Source organism: Diabrotica virgifera, chromosome 1 (genome assembly GCF_917563875.1).
Source record: "Diabrotica virgifera virgifera chromosome 1, PGI_DIABVI_V3a".
Classification (NCBI taxonomy): domain Eukaryota; kingdom Metazoa; phylum Arthropoda; class Insecta; order Coleoptera; family Chrysomelidae; genus Diabrotica; species Diabrotica virgifera.
Genome location: NC_065443.1, coordinates 100396983 through 100417077, shown reverse-complemented (window position 1 = coordinate 100417077; position 20095 = coordinate 100396983). Strand labels below are relative to the sequence as shown.

The window sequence follows — 20095 nt, the reverse complement described above, 5'->3', positions numbered from 1 at the left end:
TTATCCTGATGTCATAAGTAAATAATAGAAACGGTCTAATATCTCTAAAAATACACTTACAAATGAAAAAATACGTGTTTAATATTTTTCAAAAACCTATCGAATGGCATCAAACACGACCCCTCACTCCACAACTTGGAGGTGGGGTAAGGGGTAACTCTAAAATCTTAAATAGCTATCCCAATTTTTTATTGCAGATTTGGATTCATGAAATAATTATAACAATATTCATTACAAACAATTCTAAAAAATGTTTCAAATAAATGTTGCTTAATTTTTCACGATTAATCCAAATTTGCAATAAAAATATAGGTTGCCATTTAACATTTAAAAGTTGACCCCCACCCCACCTGAGGTGGGGTAGGGTAGAGAGTTATGTTTGGCGTTATTTGATAGGTTTTTGAAAAACATTAAAACGCGTTTTTTGGTTTTTCATTTGAAAGTGTATTTCTCGAGATATTAGAGGGATTCTATAATTTACCTATGGTATCACAATAATTTTTTTTCCGATTATAGCGCCATCTATCCATAATTCGAAAAATGTCTTAAATAAAAATGGCCTACTTTTACATAAGGAATCCAAATCTGCAATAAAAAATGGAAGTTTCTATTTAAGCTTTTAAAGTTACCCCCCACCCCACCTCCAGGAGGTGGAGTGGGAGATCGCGGTTGGTGTCATTAGATAGATTTTTAAAAATTATTGAAAACGTGTTCTTCAGTTTTTCGATCCGATGTTTGGTTCGCGAAATATTCAACCGTTCCGCTACTTTTGGGACACGCTGTATATTCGGGCCTTTGTTTCCACTCTTATGTCTTTGTTTCTCCAATTTGTGTCGTTTAGGCATCCGGCCGTTCTACTGGCTTTAATTATTTGGTACTTTACCTATTCTTCGATATTGTTGTCGGCTGATAAATTAATTCCCAGGTCAGGTATTTGAAAGGTATCTTCTTGATTTAAAAATAGAAACAAATATTAAGCATAGTCTTTATTAAATATATCTCCTTTGCAATTACAAAATATAACATAAAAGTATTTATTTACAAAAAATATTAAACAATATTCATATATAAGATGTACAAATATGGCAGTATGTGGCCTTACAAAAAATATTGAGATCATGATTTGACCCCTTTACACGATATAAATAATACAAAAAACATAAAATATAATTCTTAAACTTACACTTCAGATATTCACAAAACTTTAAAGCCTTTATAAAAATTAATATTGCAAAATTTAATTTACATATCACAATATACATTTCATACAATATTTGTACAGCCTACTGACACCTTAAGAAGGTATATACATTAATTGGTTTGTCATAAAAATATATTTTCATCTAAGAGTTTATTATTTCAATTATGTAATTGAAATGCATACATCACGAAGAGACTGTGAACACGAACTTAATATTTTTACCTATAAATAATGAGAATAATATACTAGTCACGTCAGTACCTAAATATTCGGAAAATATGAAAATTAAAGACAGTTAATATTTTCATTCTGTTTTAGATGCAATCACCATCCTCTTTCGTACGTTTCACCTTTTTGGGATCATCAGAAAGACCTGTGGTCTTCTCTGAATCAAATCGAAAACCAACTGTCTTGGTAAGCAAAATCATACAAAATAATTCGCTTTTAGACGCTGTAGCTACATCTATTTAACACAATGAGAAGTCTTAGATCCGCAAACCTACAACTCTATCGTTGGAATCAACTTTCTGGTGACAACCTAAATGTTAGGGCAGTGGACTGTCAAACTGAGGATTCTTCGAACAAGCTTCGCCGGTGGATGAGGATGGATGCACTGGTAGGATGTAATATTGCCAAATTCAGGATACAAAAACACAATTTATTGATGGCACAAAAACTTCGTTACATGGCTTGCGGTTACAAGTACAATAGTGAGTCTTAATTACAAATCACGCCTGCGGGAGACGCTACCATGCAGATCCCTACACAGGTCGATAATAAAGATTTTTACAATCAAAGCAAGTCGCAGCTGGCTGCGTCCACAACACTTCTACCATTCGACATGGGATGGCGCAAACATGGCCCCCACGTTGATATGTCGTACATTTTTCAGGAAAATAAAAAAATAAACAAATCGTACTTAACAATGTGCGCATATCAATAAAATACAAAAACTTGCGCAAAATTGTCACATTAGCCAAAAGTTAGATAAAATTGGATTTAAACTAATAATCAAAATTAAGATTAAATTGTCATTAAAATTACAATCAGAGACTCTGTGCCTTCTAAACTTTGCAACGAAAACTAACGATAAATAAAGCAAACTAATTAAACATTGAAATGGAATGCAATCTTAGATTCCCCTAGTCTGCTTTATTTATTGTTAGTTTTCCTTGCAAATTTTAGAAGGCATGGATTTAGGTTGTCACCAGAAAGTTGATTCCAACAATTGAAGTTGTAGATTTTCGGATCAGAAATGTGATTCAGAAAATATTTTTAAAAAAATCTTGAGACTATATTATTACTCAGTCATCAAAAGTAATGAATGCGGTAATCAAAGAGGATAATGATCTGGTAGTAAAGATAAAAGAAAAATAAAAGTAAATGAATATTCAATTTGTCTTTCTATCACAGTTTTATTCTAAAGGCTAGGGCTAGACTATAGGTAGACAATTTTTAGTAGGTATTTACACAGTATGAAAACTGTTTTAAAGCGATGTCCAAATAAAAAAATTGAAGATGTGACTGAATTTGAACTTTTAATTTAGTTTAATTTGGAATTAATTCAGTACTACTTATATATTTGGTATTCATCAAAATACAAAAATCACTCGGCTTACAGGGTTTAAAATTTGACCAGGCTCTTTTCAAATTGAATTTTGTTATATAATTTCGGAAAATTTCATAGACTTCGTTTTACTAATATTAACGTGTAGATCCATTCCTTTTGCGTCATTAGAGCAAAAAGAATAAGGCTACACGTAACTAAAGGAAGGTCTAACGGTTGGATCATATAATTTCGAATGAGTAAGAGAGTTCATATATCTAGGCTCACAAATCAACCAAAGTAATGAAGTAGGTAACTGCAGAAATTGAGCGACGTATATATCTTACCAATCGGGCATACTTTGGATCAAAGAAACTTTTAACATCCAACATAGTCACAAAAAGAACGAAGGTATTGATATACAGAACTCTAATCGAGTCCGTCCTCACTTAAGCGTCAGAAACGTGGATGATGACAAAAAGTAATGAAGAACGTTTAGACTCTTTTGAACATAAACTGCTGGCGTAGACGCTATAATTTTGAGCTTTACCGTCGATAGTAAACCTAATATTGGTAGGTCCATCAAAATAAACAATCTGCGGAAGCTAGGGCACTTAGAGAGTGAGGAGAACTAACAGCTGAAGACCAACTATGCGTTGTAGAGCCAATGATGACAATGATAATTTCGGAAAAATATATTTGAGATAGGTAGGTTGATATTTTTGAACAGAATATTGGGACGGTATACCTACCAGGTAGTCAAAAAGTACAGCTAGAGACGTATTAAAGTGTTAGAAAACATATCGTTTGTCGGATGAGATGAAGCATACTGTTTACATTATTGTTGCCATTGTTGGTCTTAAAACAAGATCACAAGATTTAAAACAAATCGTGAAGATATAGCAATTTTTTTAAAAAATATTTGTCAAATTATTGTGTTTACAGAAACACTTTTATTTATTTAAGACAAACCAATTTAACATTTCTTAAAGCAATCAAGAATGTGAGTACAAAATATTTCAACAATTTTAAACTCATCTCATAGTTGCATATCTATAGGCGAATTTTGTATTCACATTCCCAAATATATTCCTTAAATCTTACAAACTATTGAATCATTTGTAAAAACCTATTTTCCTCTAACAGAGAGCTAAGAGATGAGGTCATATCATTTACTACCATGTTTGAACTCGGCTTCTCACCAACTTTTAAAGGGTGAGTACTACTGCTAACAGCCTCTGAGTTATTAACCCACGATTGACAATTTTGTACGTATTCTAAGGTTCTCAGGTAAGCATCCTGTCGCATACCTAACGTGACAGTTTGATTACCAGTATTTGTACCATTATTTACACCATTATTTGGAACACCCGGTGACATTTGCGATTGGCTAACGTCATTGCATTGTATCTCAGTATTTTGTTGGTTACAACATTGGTTATAACCCGGTTTTTTGCAGTTGTTGCAGCTATTGTGTTGGTTAGGAATGCATTGATTAGGATATTGCGAACCGGGATAACAGTTTTGTGTGTAATGGGAGCAAGGTCTCGTCATTTGTGCTTGTTGAGGTGGGCTCATTATTTCAGTGGGTGCAGGCGTAGCTGTCGCTGGTGAAGCCATAGGTTCGGACATATTTGGCATGCAATTAAAACTTGTTTGATAATTGTTGCAGTTGTAATGGTTCTGATGATTTTGCCCGTAGTGGTTATTACAGTAATGGTTTGAATTATTACCCATAAAGCTATTTTGAACATTCATTTGACGACACATATGATTGTCCTGTTGTGCAATATTTTGACAACTACAACCTTCCCAATGTTGTACAGAATAACAATTTCCATGCGTAACTTGACGGTTGAAACAGTTCATGTTCATCATTTGAGAGTGACACCTCATAGGCATTGGATTTTGTTGCATAGCATTATTTTGCATATTGTAGTTGTTTGGTACATAATTCGACATAGGTGCATGATTCATGTTTGGATTTGGAGATGGAATCATCTGATTTATATTCGTAGATGCCGGGGAATGCATCATTTGTTTCATACTATTTCCAGAAGGAGAATGAATCATTGGAGTTATATTAGTTGCTGGCGAGTGCATTACTTGATTCCGAACAGATGCAGGTGATGGCATCATTTGGTTTAGATTTGTCGCTGCAGGAGATGGCATCATTTGATTTAAATTAGTAGCGGAAGGAGAGGGCATCATCTGGTTTAAATTTGTTGTTGAAGGAGAAGGCATCATCTGATTTAAATTAGCTGCTGATGGTGATGGCATCATTTGATTTAAGTTGGGTGCTGATGGAGATGGCATCATCATATTTTGAGCAGGCGAAGGCATAACTTGGTTTAAGTTATTGGCTGCCGGCGATGGCATCATTTGGTTAATGTTAGTGGCAGCAGGTGAGTGCATCATCTGGTTTAGGTTCGATGAAGGGGAATGTATCATTTGGTTTAGGTTTGATGAAGGAGAATTAATCATTTGATTCATTTGATTTGTAGGTGGAGATGGCATCATCTGATTCAAGTTATTGGCAGGTGAGTGCATAATTTGATTTAAGTTATTCGGAGAGGGCAGAATTTGACTAATACCAGATTGGGGAGAGGGTAGTGTAAAACTTGAAGGTGATGGTATCATTTGCGATGGACTTCCCAAAGGCTTTTGGTTACTGTCTGACCAACTCATAACGTTTTGATTATCAGCTACTTGATTCAAGTATCTCACCATCTCATCGGGTATAACCAGTTTGTTTTCAACCATCTCTCCTTCTCCTACTTCGTCAAGTATAACTGCTTGATTTGGGTGCAGTTCTGACGAATTAACAGTGCCCTTTAGGGGTGACAAAGACACCGAAGCAGGCCGGGGTGGCGGACTCTTTCTATCTGTTAAAGTGTGACAAGGTTCTGACATTCTTCGAGCATCAGTACTTGTCGTCGTTGATGCAATATTGGAAAGGTTAGAAGAAAGCCAGGTTTGCTGAATGGCTGTTTGTTGAAGTGATACGTTCTGCGTCTGAAATATAAATAAATAACATTAATGTACAGCACAATATTTGAAACATGCTAAAGTTTATTAGTTTAATCACTATTCGCACATCCCGAACAAAACTGTTGTAAATCAAAAATACATAATTTTACAGGAGCAGCAAAAATAGCTATTTGTATAACAAGGGAGGAAAGTGCTACTTTTCCTCCCGAGAATGAAGTTTACTGCCCGACGCGTAGCGGAGGGCAGTAATCATTCAAGGGAGGAAAAGGCACTTTACTCCCATGTTATACATATGGTTTTTCCACCTTCCTCAAATAACAAGTCATTTTTTCATTTTTACTTAATTTATTTATATAACTAACCAACAAAATTTATTAGAACTAAAACTAACAAGTACGTACAATATAACTGTCAACTGTCAAATATAAGTCAAATTAATAATGTAAACATTGTTAAATCAAAATAACAATTTACTGTTTTTTACCATTCTGCAAAATACAGAGTGTTTTATAAATAAACGTTAAAATGTATAGAAACTTACGTAATAGAAAATAGATATTGTACAGGGCGTCAATAAGTTACATTTCATGAATGAAATACCATGACGTCACTTTTACTTTTCCTCCCTAGGGAGGAAAAATATTTTCCTCCCTAGGGAGGAAAAGTACAACTTTGCTCCCTACAATCAGGTCCGGAAAAGTATACTTTCGGTAGAGGTAGGTGGAAAAAAATTTTACGGTACTTTATTTGGAATTAAGTTAACACCTAATAGAAAATTTAAATTTATTTCTTTGCAAATTCAAGTCAATATTAATTATATACAGGGTGACCAGAAACTCTACCGACAAACGAAGACAGGAGATTCTTCAGATAATTTTAAGATAATTTAACCCAATTCACTTAGTCCGAAAATGCTTCCTAAGGGAGCTAGAGCTCTTTGAAGATGGCATCTTGTAATTAGTTTTTCTTAAATACCTCCAGAACGCTTCTATTTAAAAAAACAAAAATTGGTACGCGTATTTATCTACCAAATATAAATCTAATCCATCATAGGCGTCCGTTTTGGGTAGGGCAACGGTTATTTTAACGCATAACTTTTTTATCTTTAACTTTTCTGCATTTCTGACACTGGATTATGAAATTGTGAAGTATTCTAGTACTAAAAGGTGCTCTTGTTTTAAATCGGTAGGACACACCGTTTTCTAGAAAAATCGATTTGAAAATTTTTCGCTTTTTAAATTAAAAAAAAAATAAAAAAAAAACTGTTTAGAAAGACGAAAACTGGTAAATTTATTTATATTCCAGAGATAAATCGATTTCGTTAATTGCGAATTTCTAGTACTGGTCATAGGCGTCCGTTTTGGGAAGGTCAACAGTTATTTTATAGCATAACTTTTTTGTCTTGAATTTTTGAGCATTTTTGACACTAAATTCCAAAAACGAAAAACTTTCAAATCGATTTTTCTAGAAAACGGTGTGTCCTACCGACTTAAAGCAAGAGTACCTTTTAGTACTAGAATACCTCACAATTTAATAATCCGATATCAAAAATTCATAAAAGTTAAGGACAAAAATGTTATGCGATAAAATACCCGTTGCTCTACCCAAAACGGACGCCTATGACCAGTACTAGAAATTTGCAATGGATGGAATCGATTCATCTCTGAAAAGTAAATACGCATACAAATTTTCGTTTTTCTAAATAGAAGCGTTCTGGAGGTATTTAAGAAAAACTAATTTCATGACGCCATCTTCAAAGAGCTCTAGCTCCTTTAAGAAGCATTTTCGGACTAGGTGAATTGGGTTAAATTGTCTTAAAATTATCTGAGGAATCTCCTGTCTTCGTTTGTCGGTAGAGTTTCTGGACACCCTGTATAAGCCCCATTAACGTCAATGGTGAAAATCATGAATTTTGTGCTAATTTTAATTAAATTAATGATTATTTTTTTGAGATGATACGATTTTGCTCGGAAAATTTTTAATTAAAACGCAAAACGGTAATAACTTGAAAAATTTCTCTATTGGACAGATATACTAAACACTTTTGTTTACAAATTTCCGTGCAAAAGTGTAGCAACTCGAAATATTACTTTATTGACCGGAACCATACCACTATTAAACAACACTTAATTCCGATAAATTCCAGATGATTCACTTTTGTCGGGAAAATAGATCAATGAATATCATAATCGTCCATGCAAAATATGAGTATCACGAAATACTGCACTTTTGTTCGAATTTACGCAACGATTACTGAATGTTAATCGGAAATAATACGCTTTTGCTCGGAACGAGTGGTGTTTCGCCTACGCATCACGAATTGATACTGTTTTTAACGGAAAATTTCCTGAAACATCTTCCGAGCAAAATAGCTTTTAGCGCCATCTGTGAGGTAATTTTTAAAGTAACTTTGCTACGGTTTTGTTGGTTAGTAGATTTGATATCATGTATGATATTTCCGTAAAATGCGGTTTGAAAAAATTTTGAGTTATGACACTTTTGTTCGGGATGTGCGTATTGTAATTAAGATACCATATGTCTAGTTTTTGATTAGAGAAGCGCGACTAATGGAAATGCTAAAATCGGCAACATTTTTTATGAGAATGAGTTGCATTGCCACTGTAGACCGTCGAATGACTCAATAAATCCGCGCGACTCGGGTATGGAAAGCAGTGTTGCCATGTATTGGGTGTACTACTATATCTAATTTAAAAGGAAACACACGGTATATAGGAAAGTCACGTACCTGTAGCACTAAATTACTGCTATTAGCGGTATTAGGCGAATTCTGTAGCTTCTGTAGTTGTCCAGCAAGAAGATGAGAAGGTGGTGGTGGTGGAATGCAAGCTCCTCCTTGTGCAGCAGTGTTTGACAGTTGACTTGATCTTCTAGAGCTACCAGCTGAAATGGGATCATAAAACGAGCCCGGTGCAATTCCTGGTCTCATGCTAGATGCCTGTGATGCGAGACTACTCTTTCGACTCATATCGGCGCTTCGCATACTACCATAATACGAACTAACTGTAGAGTTACTGTCCCTACGAATTTGAGCTTGAGTATTGCCACCTGATGGCTGCAAACGTTGTTGAATATCTGTCAATTGAGTTTTGGTCTGAGGTGGACCTGTAGTGTTACCTGAAATACATAAAACTATAAATATTTGTTATTTCCTGACCGTTAATTTTAAGAAATATTTATTTAAATTTCCCTGTTGTATAAATCATGCGAGATTCTTTAAGTTCAGAAAGCAGGCAAAAAAATTCCATAAAACAAAATGCAGATATTTTTTGTGCGCTTTAAACCAAATGTTCAATATACCACTAACGAATAATTTACTAAATTGTAATCTAATATATTGAAGACTGGAGACAGCTTTTATGCATAGTTCTATCAAGATATTTGAGAAAATCCTAATCTTAAGCTTATACAAAGTCATTTGTATTTGAATGGTACGGTTAAGTTTCCGCTACAGGTAGAAAGTAATCTATTGTTAATCTATTGTACTTTTAATTGTTATACCTGCTGTTCAGTATCTTTACCTCTCGAAATTTAGTCTGATTTGATGATGAGTTCGGAGTCAATCATCATGGCTATCATCATGGCTAGTATCAATAAAGACTGTCAAGGAGATGTTTTTTATAAAGAAAATTGTAAGAACTGTAATTATATCAACATGAAGAATTAGGAATAAATAGAGAATATCGACTTGTAATAAAAGATGTAAATTGGAGATGAGTCATATTAAAAAACATCAAAAATGTATTAACAATAAAACAAACATAAAAGTGTTTATTTCTTTTAAGGAATATTATTTTATGTCTTCTGTACACCATTTTAGTTTTAACTTGCAATGGTATCTTATTCAATATAAATTATAAATTAGTAACAATAAAGTGTCCATTAAAAATGATAATTTGTCGAAACGTTTACAAAGTATTAAACTGTTTTATTAATCCCATACAGATTAAACTAGGAAATTCAAACAAAGAAGTACATATTCAAATTATAAATAGTATTTTGTGTATGTTACAAAAACTATAATTCTTACCTTCCATCTTCAGGTCGGTAATTCGTCTATTAAGGTCGGCGATATTTTTCCTCTGAGCGGTCATTGAAGGTATGCTGGTTGGTTTTCCTTTCGTTAGGTGTTTCATTCTCACCCGTGGCGTTCTTTCTGCCAGAGCAACACCGCCCCTTTCATTTCCTATGCCCACCATGGCTCTTAAGACAACAGGAAGTTCATCAATTTCCAAGTCCTCTGCGTCGTAAGTCCAAGGCATGTCATCGGAAGGACCTAATGTTCCTCCTATATCACCAGGAAGATCATCGTTGAAGCCAATACCTACAAAGAATTTAATACATATTAACAATGAGTAAATATTAGACAAATTATGAGATATGAGAAATTACAGCAAAAGCAAAAGAAAATATCTTTTCCTTCTTTGAGAACTGTGCCCAAATTTTAGGTGTGGGTAGTTTCGTAGGCAGTCCATAAACGAAGATTTTGGAGACATGAATATTTCTTCATACAAATTCCTCTTTTTCTCTCGATCTTTCCCTTGAGTATTAGCAGTATGCAGTATCTGCTACGTCTCATTATATGCCCCAGATGTTCAAGTTTTCTTTTTTTTATCATCTTCGCCAAGTCACCTTCGCCCTGCCCTTTTATTTAAGACTTATATGTTTGAAATGCGTAGAACGTAGAAGCCATGATATTTTGAGCATTCTACGATATGACCACATCTCGAAGGCTTCTAATTTGTTTATCATATTAACCTTCATGATCCTGGTTTCACATTCATACCATAAAATAGGATATACATATCATTTTAGGAACTTGATTCTTAGTTGTAAGTTCAGCTGAGAATTGCACAGTATAGATAAAAGTTTCATAAATGCCCCTCTTGAAATTTCTGTTCCGTGGTGGTTTACGGAATCAATTAAATGAAATTAAAATAAGTGTAAAACAACGAACAGTAATATATTTATTTATTTTGGGTAAACAAGCGTGCTTCGTTTATATCTCGTAAGGGTTTGTTATTTTAGCCAGGGTGTGACTGCACCGCGTGCCCGCTATGACGATACTGGCCGAGACCACAAACGCAACTATGTCATCATGTATGCGGTTCTACCATGTGGCCAGAAAAGGCGATAAATTACTAAATCTGGCGTTTTAAAAGCTGAGAAACTTTCTATACTTTTTAAGAAGTTGACATAAAGAGCGTGGCCAATCTGGCATCGTAATCTATTACGGAATTTGTGTTTCCCTGAAAAAACCATTAATTTTATACAATCTGGTTTTGCATATTAGGAACGAAAACACATGTGGATTTAACATGAGACGTCTTCTATCGTTTTGAGAAAAGTTAATATTTAAAATTAGCAATTAAAAAAATAATAAATGAAGCGTGTCACTATATTTCTACTTATACGAGTTTTAATTTCTTCATCAGGATTTAGTGTCTCGTTTATCTAACATCCTTGGTATTTAAATGTTTTTTTTGTAATCGACTCACTGTTGACAATTAGAGTTGCATAGGACCAACGTCTTTACTAACCACAAGTAACTTGGTCTTTGATGTTTTTATGCCAAGTCTGTTATTGAAGAATTCTCTAGTGACTCGGTCTATACGGAATTGAAAGTCTTTCAGCCATAATCGCTGTGTCATCTGTACATCTCATGTTGTTAATAGTTTCTCCCCCAATTCGAACTCCACATTGCCCTTTCAAGGCTTCGTTAAATATTATTTTTTAAAGAAAATATAATTAATATTAATTGTTTCTTACCTGCAAGCTGCGTAGCTCCAAGTGGACTTCCTTGTTGTTGGCCAGGGGAATTGACATCAGATTCGGATTTGATACTGGGACTACTGAGACTAGTCGTTTTATGACTTTGCATGTCTTCACTTCTCGGACTGGAGTCCAAGCCAGCAGGGCCATCATCTGGTCCTTGCTCTGATCCTTTGTGTTTCTTACTGGCGTAAAATTCGGCCCCGTGAACAGTTTTGACGTGTTTTCGAAGAGAACTGGGATCCGTGTATCGCTTTGTACAACCTGGCGCTTTGCACACATACGGTTTCTATTAAACAAAGAATAATAACATATTAGCAGCTGCTTAAATTTGAAATGTAAGAAGAGATAATTTAAGATTCTTATCAATCTATTCTAATACATAATAAATATGACATTAACCATGCACAAAAATGTTCCAGAGATTACTTACGAGTTTCCCAACCCAGTACGCAACAGAAATAATATTTCGTTAAAATAAATACTGATGTACCTCTTTATTAAAAAAATATGAATGCCATGTCTGTTTTTTTTAAACACAATATTACCATAAAATCCTTTATAAAAGGTATATTTGTTAAAATCCCTATACAGGGCTACATCAAGGGCTACATACAGGGCTTTGATGTAGCCCTGTATAGGGATTTTAACAAATATACCTTTTATAAAGGATTTTATGTTTTTGTAATGGTATACAGCCAACTACAGGAAATTTTTCCTCGTGGACAATATTACCGTTGTTGAATTTCTACTATTTTTTTAGTAATTTAAAGATTATAGTATTGTAGATAGAACGACCAAGTTTGATAACTAAATCCGAAATGAATGGAGTAGATTCCAAAGCATCGAAAAGAAAAAAAACAACAACAAATAGCAACCAACATAAAATGGAGAATATAAAGGGTACCCCGTTAAGACAGTCAAAATGTCCAGAATTCAATTTTATTACAACGTAGAATGAAGTAAACACTTCTGTTGTATATAGGTCATATACCTATATACAACAGAAGTGTTTACTTCATTCTACGTTGTCTTAACAAAGGTATACAGCCAACTACAGGGTTTACCCTTTTAATGTTTTAATGTTTCAATTTTATTAATTTGTTTCATTTTATGTGATTAAAAAAAGGTTCCGCGCAATTTTAGCGCTGAGGCATTATATCTCATTTCCTTGATACCTCAAGCTGAGCGTTAAAACAAAAAGTTTTATAAAGAAAATAAATAAATGTAGCCAAGCAATCAAAATTGAAGCAAAAAATTTTTAATATAAAAAAAATGATAGTACATAATGTATTAACCTTCGGATGACCAAGCGGGGGAAATTGTGACCCCAGCGTATGTTTTTCTTTAATAAATTCAAAAGTATTTTCAATTTTTAACTCATTATTTTTTTATTTGACTTTAATATCATTCTAGATATCCTCATATTTTGAAATAAAAAAATTCCCTATATTTTACGAATAAAAAATATATTCCAAGTTGATCTTTAGTAAAATAGCGTCTATTATGTGTAATTCCAAGTAGTTTTACGCTAATGACGTCGACTTTGCAAAGTAACAACACACTTACTCAACATACACACTACACACGACACTAATACTCATGTTGTGACTGGCTGAATGACATAAAGTCCATGCCATAAAAAAAATTAAAAAAAAAAAAATAAAAAAAAACTTCATTTTTTTGTTAATTGTCATTTTTGACATTTTTAACCTGGGGTCATTTTCCCCCCCTTGGTCATCCGTGTAACAAAAAACGGTTGGTCATCGGAAGGTTAAATAAGAAGAAAGAGTAGTACATATTGGTATTTAAAGAAGTACTTTTGTAGACGTTTACCTCATTACTATGTGTCCTATTCTGGTGCTTAGCCCTGTCAGAAGCATTGCTAAACGCCTTAGCGCATCCAGGATATTCGCAAGTATACGGTTTTTCGCCAGTATGGGATCGAAGATGAGTCTTGAGGTTTTCCAGTCTTGAGTAAGCTTTTGCACATCCTTCGAACTATAAAAGACAACAATTTTTAATAACCGATAAATGATAATACTTATACAGAGTGGGCCAAAGAAAACAGTCCACCTCGATATTTGGTAGTATTTATTAGATTTTAAGGAAATGACGAAACACATTTTTGGTCTAAGGGGGACATATTTTTTAGGTATATACATCTGTCATTTGTCAACCCCCTCCCTTCCACAACCCCCAGCCCTTATTTTTAAATAGGGAATAGGGGTCGTGTGCTAGCTCATTTGAAAGGTTATTCAATTCTCTATTCAGTAATATTCACATTAATATCAGACATAATTATTTATACAGGGTGTCCAAGAAAAATTATTTTGAATTAAACTAATTGACACAAAAAGAAGAATGTATGTAATTTATTTAACTCAAAATACATTCTACTGCTGACAGAAAACATAAAAAAATGTTTATTTGATAAATAAACATTGTTTATTGCTTAAATTCAATATTCAACCTACCAAGAGGCAGATGGGTGGCCGCTTGAACATTGAAATTAAGCGAAAAGTAATGTTTATTTATCAAAAAACATTTTTTCTGTTTTGTGACAGCATTAGAATGTATTTTGAATTAAATAAATTACATACATTCTTCTTTTTGTGTCAATTAATTTAATTTTAAACAATTTTTCTTGGACATCCTGTATAAATAATTATGTTAATGTTTATATTACTGAATAGAGAATTGACTATCCTTTCAAATGAGCTAGCACACAACCCCTATTCCCTATTTAAAAATAAGGGGTGGGGAAGTGGAAGGGAGGGGGTTGACAAATGACAGATTTATGTACCGTAAAAATGTGTCCTCCTTTGATCAAAAATCGACCTGTTTCGTCATTTCCTAAAATCTAATAAATACTGCCGAATATCGAGATGGACTGTTTTCTTTGGCCCACTCTGTATACAAAATATTATTGCCAGAAGAGCTTTTTGTACCTTATATGTATTTAAGGCAGTATATCTCGTATGAGCACAATTTGTCAGTCTTTGTATTTAAATTGTTAACCACCAGTATATTATCCCGATTTCATTCTTCAATTTCAATTTTCCTATGAGTAGTGAACAGTGTAAGTATTGAAGTGATCTGATCAGTTTTTAGTGCAGTCACTGAAGGTTTTCACCTCCGATTTCGTTGAACCCCCTGTGATGTTGGGGGTTGCTGGACGAAGACACTCCCGAACAAACAAACTTAAACTTTCTACATATCTTTATTCTTACAAGGTTAAAGGTACAGTTACAACTACGTCGACCGACATTATAGTTAGGATAGGTCAAGGTGACCCATATCTCGGTAACTATATCCCCTGACCACGCGCCAGCAGAGTTCAGCGAACACACTGATACAACAATGAATGTCTCAGGTACTCGACCTTCCCACTTATATCTTATTATATTAAAAACAATGCCCATATGTATTACCATATATGGTTATGCTATACGTATTTCAATAATGACGTGTGCTGTGTTTGCAGTCTTGCGAATGAGTTGAATACTTTGAACTTTGCTACTATCGTAATAAATTATACAAATTGCAACTATAATATTGACCTTATTCTTATAACAAATAAATTAGGAAAATTCCGTGAGGGTTGTCGTGTACCATCACATCTCTCTGGGCGGGGAAAAGATGAAAGGGAATTTCAGTAACAATTTCCTTTCATCTCTATTTTATATTATTTATGCTGACTGACGTCTCTCCTTTATAAGAAAATTAAACAAACATATTAAAGAAAATGAGAAAAGAAAAAAAATGAGATATATAAATATTTACACTGAACCTTAAGTACTAGTAAAAGTCTTATGGTGGACTATTATTACACTTTTACACTATAACACTTTTCAGTACTTATTCTTTTTATATATTATACAGCTTAACGTTATTCTTATGTATGACTACTTGTTTACCCTTTTTCTCAATAATTACGTTAGGCGTTTCATCTTTAATTACGGTATATGGACCCGAAAACAAACAGTTAAGTTTTGTGTTTGGCTCCTTTTTTATTAATACCTTATCTCCTGGTTTATAAGTTATTTTACTCGTTTTGGCATCATATATTTTTTTTTTTGCTGTGTTTTGTATGTGTTAGTGTTTCTCTGGCCTCCTTTGCGGCTACTTGTAGTCTGTATTTCAGTTCCATGGGATAGTCGTCAAAATTATACAGGGGTTCTATTTCGTTTTGAACATTTGTCGGCAGTCTACATATTTTTCCGAACACTAATTCGAACGGAGTATAACCCGTTGCTGAGTGTACTGAAATGTTATACGAAAAACAGAAATATTGCACCCATGTACTCCAATTTGTAGGGAATTTTGATAGTTGTATCCTAAGGTACGCATTTAAATGTTTGTGAGTATTTTCTAAAGCTCCTATTGTTTCGTGGTGATATGCTGTTGAGTTTAGTTTCTCTATTTGCAATAATGAGCATGTTTCCTTAAATGTTCTTGCCATAAACTCTGAGCCTTGGTCTGTGACTATTTTTCTGGGTACTCCATACCTCAGAATAAAATTTTCTACCAATGCCTTGGCTACTGTTTCGGCTTCTTTGTTCTTTATTACATATCCTTCTATGTATTTACTTAGCTCACATTGCAGTGTCAATATATATCTATTCCCACTGTCATCCATCTCAAATGGTCCTACTAGATCTATAAATATTGTGTCGAATGCGCAGGTGGCAGTCGATGTGATAGTTAGAGGTTGTTTGGTTATGATAGAATGCTTATGTCTTTGACAATCGTCGCATCTCTTCACAAATTCCTCGATATCTTTTCGTAAACTATTCCAAAAATAATATTTCCTTATATTTTTGTACATTCTATTTATTCCGGCATGCCCTCCTGTTGGTAACATGTGAAAATCATTAATTATAATTCTTCTTAATTTTTCATCTGCTATATTCTGTTTGTCTTGTACTATACATATTTTGATATCTCTTTCTTTAAATATTTTAGGATCCTTTCTTATCTCTTCAATAATTGGCTGATTCTTATTATTCTTTACTAGTACTAGTTCCTTTATATTCTTTTGTGCGCACATTTGAATCAAGGCTCTCAACGATGCTCGTAGCGCAGACGTTGATCGAGGTTCTTGATATGTCGAGTTTCTCAACGACGCTCGTAGTGCAGACGTTGATCGAAAATCTCGAATCAGATAAATAATATCGTCTTCTTCATTGTACAATATACTACTATTTGTATTTTCTTCAGCCGAATCTAGCTTCATTGTTTTGCAATCGTCCTTGTCTATCAGTTTTACCTCTACCGCACTTTTCGGGAATTTCAACAATTCGACTACGTCTGGTTGATCAGTCCATTCGTTCTTCGAATCGGTGATTTCCTCCTGCTTTTTCGTTTGTGCTCTCGTCATCACTAATATACTTTTCTCTGAGTCCTTATTTAGTTGCTTTAGTTCTTCTGATGTAACTTCTATTCGTGATAAGGCGTCAGCTGTTACATTTTCAGCTCCTTTCACGTATTTAATTGTAAAGTCGTATTCTTCTAACTTCAATCTAAATTTGGTTAATCTGCTGGAAGGGTTTGTCATACCAAATAGGTACACCAATGGTCGGTGGTCTGTCAAAATAATAAATTCTTTCTGTAGAAGGTAATGTCTCCATTTAGCAATGCTCCATACTATTGCCAGTAATTCTTTTTCTATCGTAGGATAATTCATTTCCGCTTTATTAAGTGTTCTACTGGCATATGCTACCGGTTTGTCATTCCCGTTTGACAAAGTTGCTCCTAGTGCGATGCCAGATGCATCTGTCCGTAGAATAAACGTGTTCTCCTCCGATAAATCTGGGAATTCCATTACGGGGGGGTTTGATAATGACGTCTTGAGGCTTTCAAAAGCTTTTTGGCATTCTGTTGTCCACTCAAATTTTACATTTTTCCTTGATAGTCTATTTAGAGGTGCGGCTATTTCTGCAAAATGATTGATATGTTTTCTGTAATAATTTGCAAAGGCTACGAATCTTTTTGCTTCTTTTGCATTTTGTGGTATTGGATATTGTTCCAATGCGGTGATCTTTTCCGGATCTGGTGCTACACCTTTATTCGAAATCTTGTGTCCTAAATATAATAGTTCTTTTTTCATAAACTCGCATTTAATTGGATTTAATTTCAGATTTACTTTCCTTAGTCTCTCTAATACCTTCACTAAATTCTGATTATGCTGTTGTAGACTGTTGCCAAAGACTATCAAATCATCAAGATATATAAACATGTTTTCATAATTTAAACCTGACATTGCCATAGTCATGGCTCGTGAGAAACATCCTGGGCTTGTCTTTAACCCCATCGGAAGTCGTGTCATTTGATATTGACCTCTATCGGTTGCGAATGCTGTGTACGGTCTGGACTTAGAATCGAGTTGTATTTGGTAATATCCTTGGTATAAATCTAAATGTGAAAAATATGTTGCTCCTGATAAAGCGTCTAGGATTTCTTCTATGCATGGTAATGGAAATCTGTCATTCTCAATTTTGTTGTTTAGTTGTCTGTAATCTATCACAACTCTCCATTTCTTGTTTCCATTTTCATCGTTTTTCTTTGGCACTATAAGTAGTGGAGATGAGAATTCTGATATTGCATTTTCAATAATCCCGTCTTTTAACATTTTGTCTACTTGTCTATTTATTTCCGTTTTTTGTCCGTGTGGTAATCTATACGGTTTTGTATAAGCAGGTGATACTCCTTTTTGCAATTTTATTTTTGCTTTGTATACGTCCGTCGTTGTGCATGGATCGTTTTCTAAGAAAAACACATCGGAATATTTTACACATATTTTTTCTATTGCTCTTTTTTCCTCTAGCGATAAATTTTTTGTGTTTATTATATTCAAAAGTCTTTCGGCACGACTCACCGATTGTTTTGATTCTCCCATGTGGAAAACGTCGAACTTGTCTAATCTTTCGACCTTCGGTCTAAAATTCTTAACAATTATTTCTCTATCATTGATATTTAATATCCTTATTGGTATTTTTCCGTCGACTGGTTTTGAGACTGTTCCTGCCGAGAAAATTCCTTCCGCTATCTCCTGTGGTATAGTTACAAAATCTCCGTAGTGTGTCCCGATCTCGAAAAAAAATAATTTTTCACATCTCCTAGGTATTATTATCGTATAAATTTCTCCCATAGATAGCATTTTAAAATCTCTTCTCATTCCTTCTACATGTAACGATAATTTTAAGGATTCGTAATCTATTGTAGCAAAATATTGGTATAAAAAATCGCTACCAATAACCCCATCGACTTTATTTGTGAAACTCTTCATAACTGCAAATTCCTGTGTCAACGTTATCTTCTCTGAGTTATCTAATATTTCAAGGTCACACAATAAGGTTCCCCTTGTATATATAGTTTTTCCGGTAACACCTCGCAAGCTAATACGTCGGGTTTTGTTTATGTCGGTGTAGTTTTTATCTAAACATTCTTCAAATAAAACGCTGACTGTTGCGCCAGTGTCAATTAATAGTTTTTTGCGTTTTCCTCTGTAATAAACATTAATATAATTTAATCCACTTGCTGTGGAATTATCTGCCTCCATTTGATGGGCCACGAAAAAAATCTACTTCTTGTATTGTGCTTGTGTGTGGTTGCTCTTGGCGGGGCTGCTCCTCTGTTGCGAAATATGCTCCTGGTGAATTTCTGTTGCTGGGGTTTCTACCTTGCGACCAATTATTATTTCTCCCTCGATGACGATGTCCTGCTCCTCTGTTTCTTTGAGACCTACCTCTGTTATGATATTGTCTTACTTCGTTTCCATTTGTATTTCTATTATTATATGTCTTGTTACCTTCTTTTCTCCTGTCAAAACTATTTTTGTATCCGTTTGTTGTATTTCTTCTTCCGCCTCTATATGTTTTATTCATGTGGTACATTCCTGCAGTTTCCGTTCGAGTTAGCGATTCTTCGTTCTTTGCGCTTGTTATCGCTTCCGCTAAAGTGCTAAAGTTCTTGGCTTTCAAAATTGTCTTTATCTTGTCATTTTTTAAACCGTTAGTAAACACGCTTATTGCAATTTTTTCGTTTACTTTGGCCAGCACTTCTTCTGCATCTCTGTTTCCCTCTGCTTGTGCTATTGTTAATTTAGCCATGAGCTCCTCTAAACTTCTTCCAAATTTTTCTATTGACCTATTCTCTTGTTTCGCTGAGTTGATCTCCGCTGACAGAACAGGGATAGATTGTTTTACTAGAAACTTTTCTTTAATATCGGTTATTAGTGCCGCGTTTGAGTTGTAAGTGGTCTTCAGTCGTAATTTTGCTGCTTGCGTTAGTTTCACCTTCAACAGGTACTTTGTTAGTTGCGGTTTTCCTTCATCATCTAAAAATTCATCGTACAGTTCAATTGCGTCTATGAATGCTCTAATTGATTCTTCGGTGTTTCCTATGTGAGGGATCAGGTTCCCTGCTGTTTTCAGTTCGAATTCCTCTCCCATCTTGTCGTTGTTATGTTCAACTTGTCTTTTCCGTAGTTCTGTTTGGACTTTTCCGATCTTTTCTCCAATTTTTGCAATAATATCTGCAATGAATTTGTCTTCTGCTGCCTT

General features: G+C 34.2%; 1 protein-coding gene across 1 annotated transcript in view; it reads right to left on the bottom strand.

Annotated features, from left to right (window-relative positions):
* Positions 1-971: 971 nt before the first annotated feature.
* Positions 972-20095, bottom strand: part of LOC114349424 (transcriptional activator cubitus interruptus) — a 660730-nt gene continuing 641606 nt past the window's right edge. The window contains exons 7-11 of the mRNA XM_028299796.2: positions 13365-13529; positions 11526-11817; positions 9787-10080; positions 8485-8873; positions 972-5762 (exon numbers count right to left, since the gene is read on the bottom strand). Coding sequence (XP_028155597.1) covers positions 3855-5762; positions 8485-8873; positions 9787-10080; positions 11526-11817; positions 13365-13529 — 3048 coding nt within the window. The 3' untranslated portion in view covers positions 972-3854. The remainder of the gene's footprint in view (positions 5763-8484; positions 8874-9786; positions 10081-11525; positions 11818-13364; positions 13530-20095) is intronic.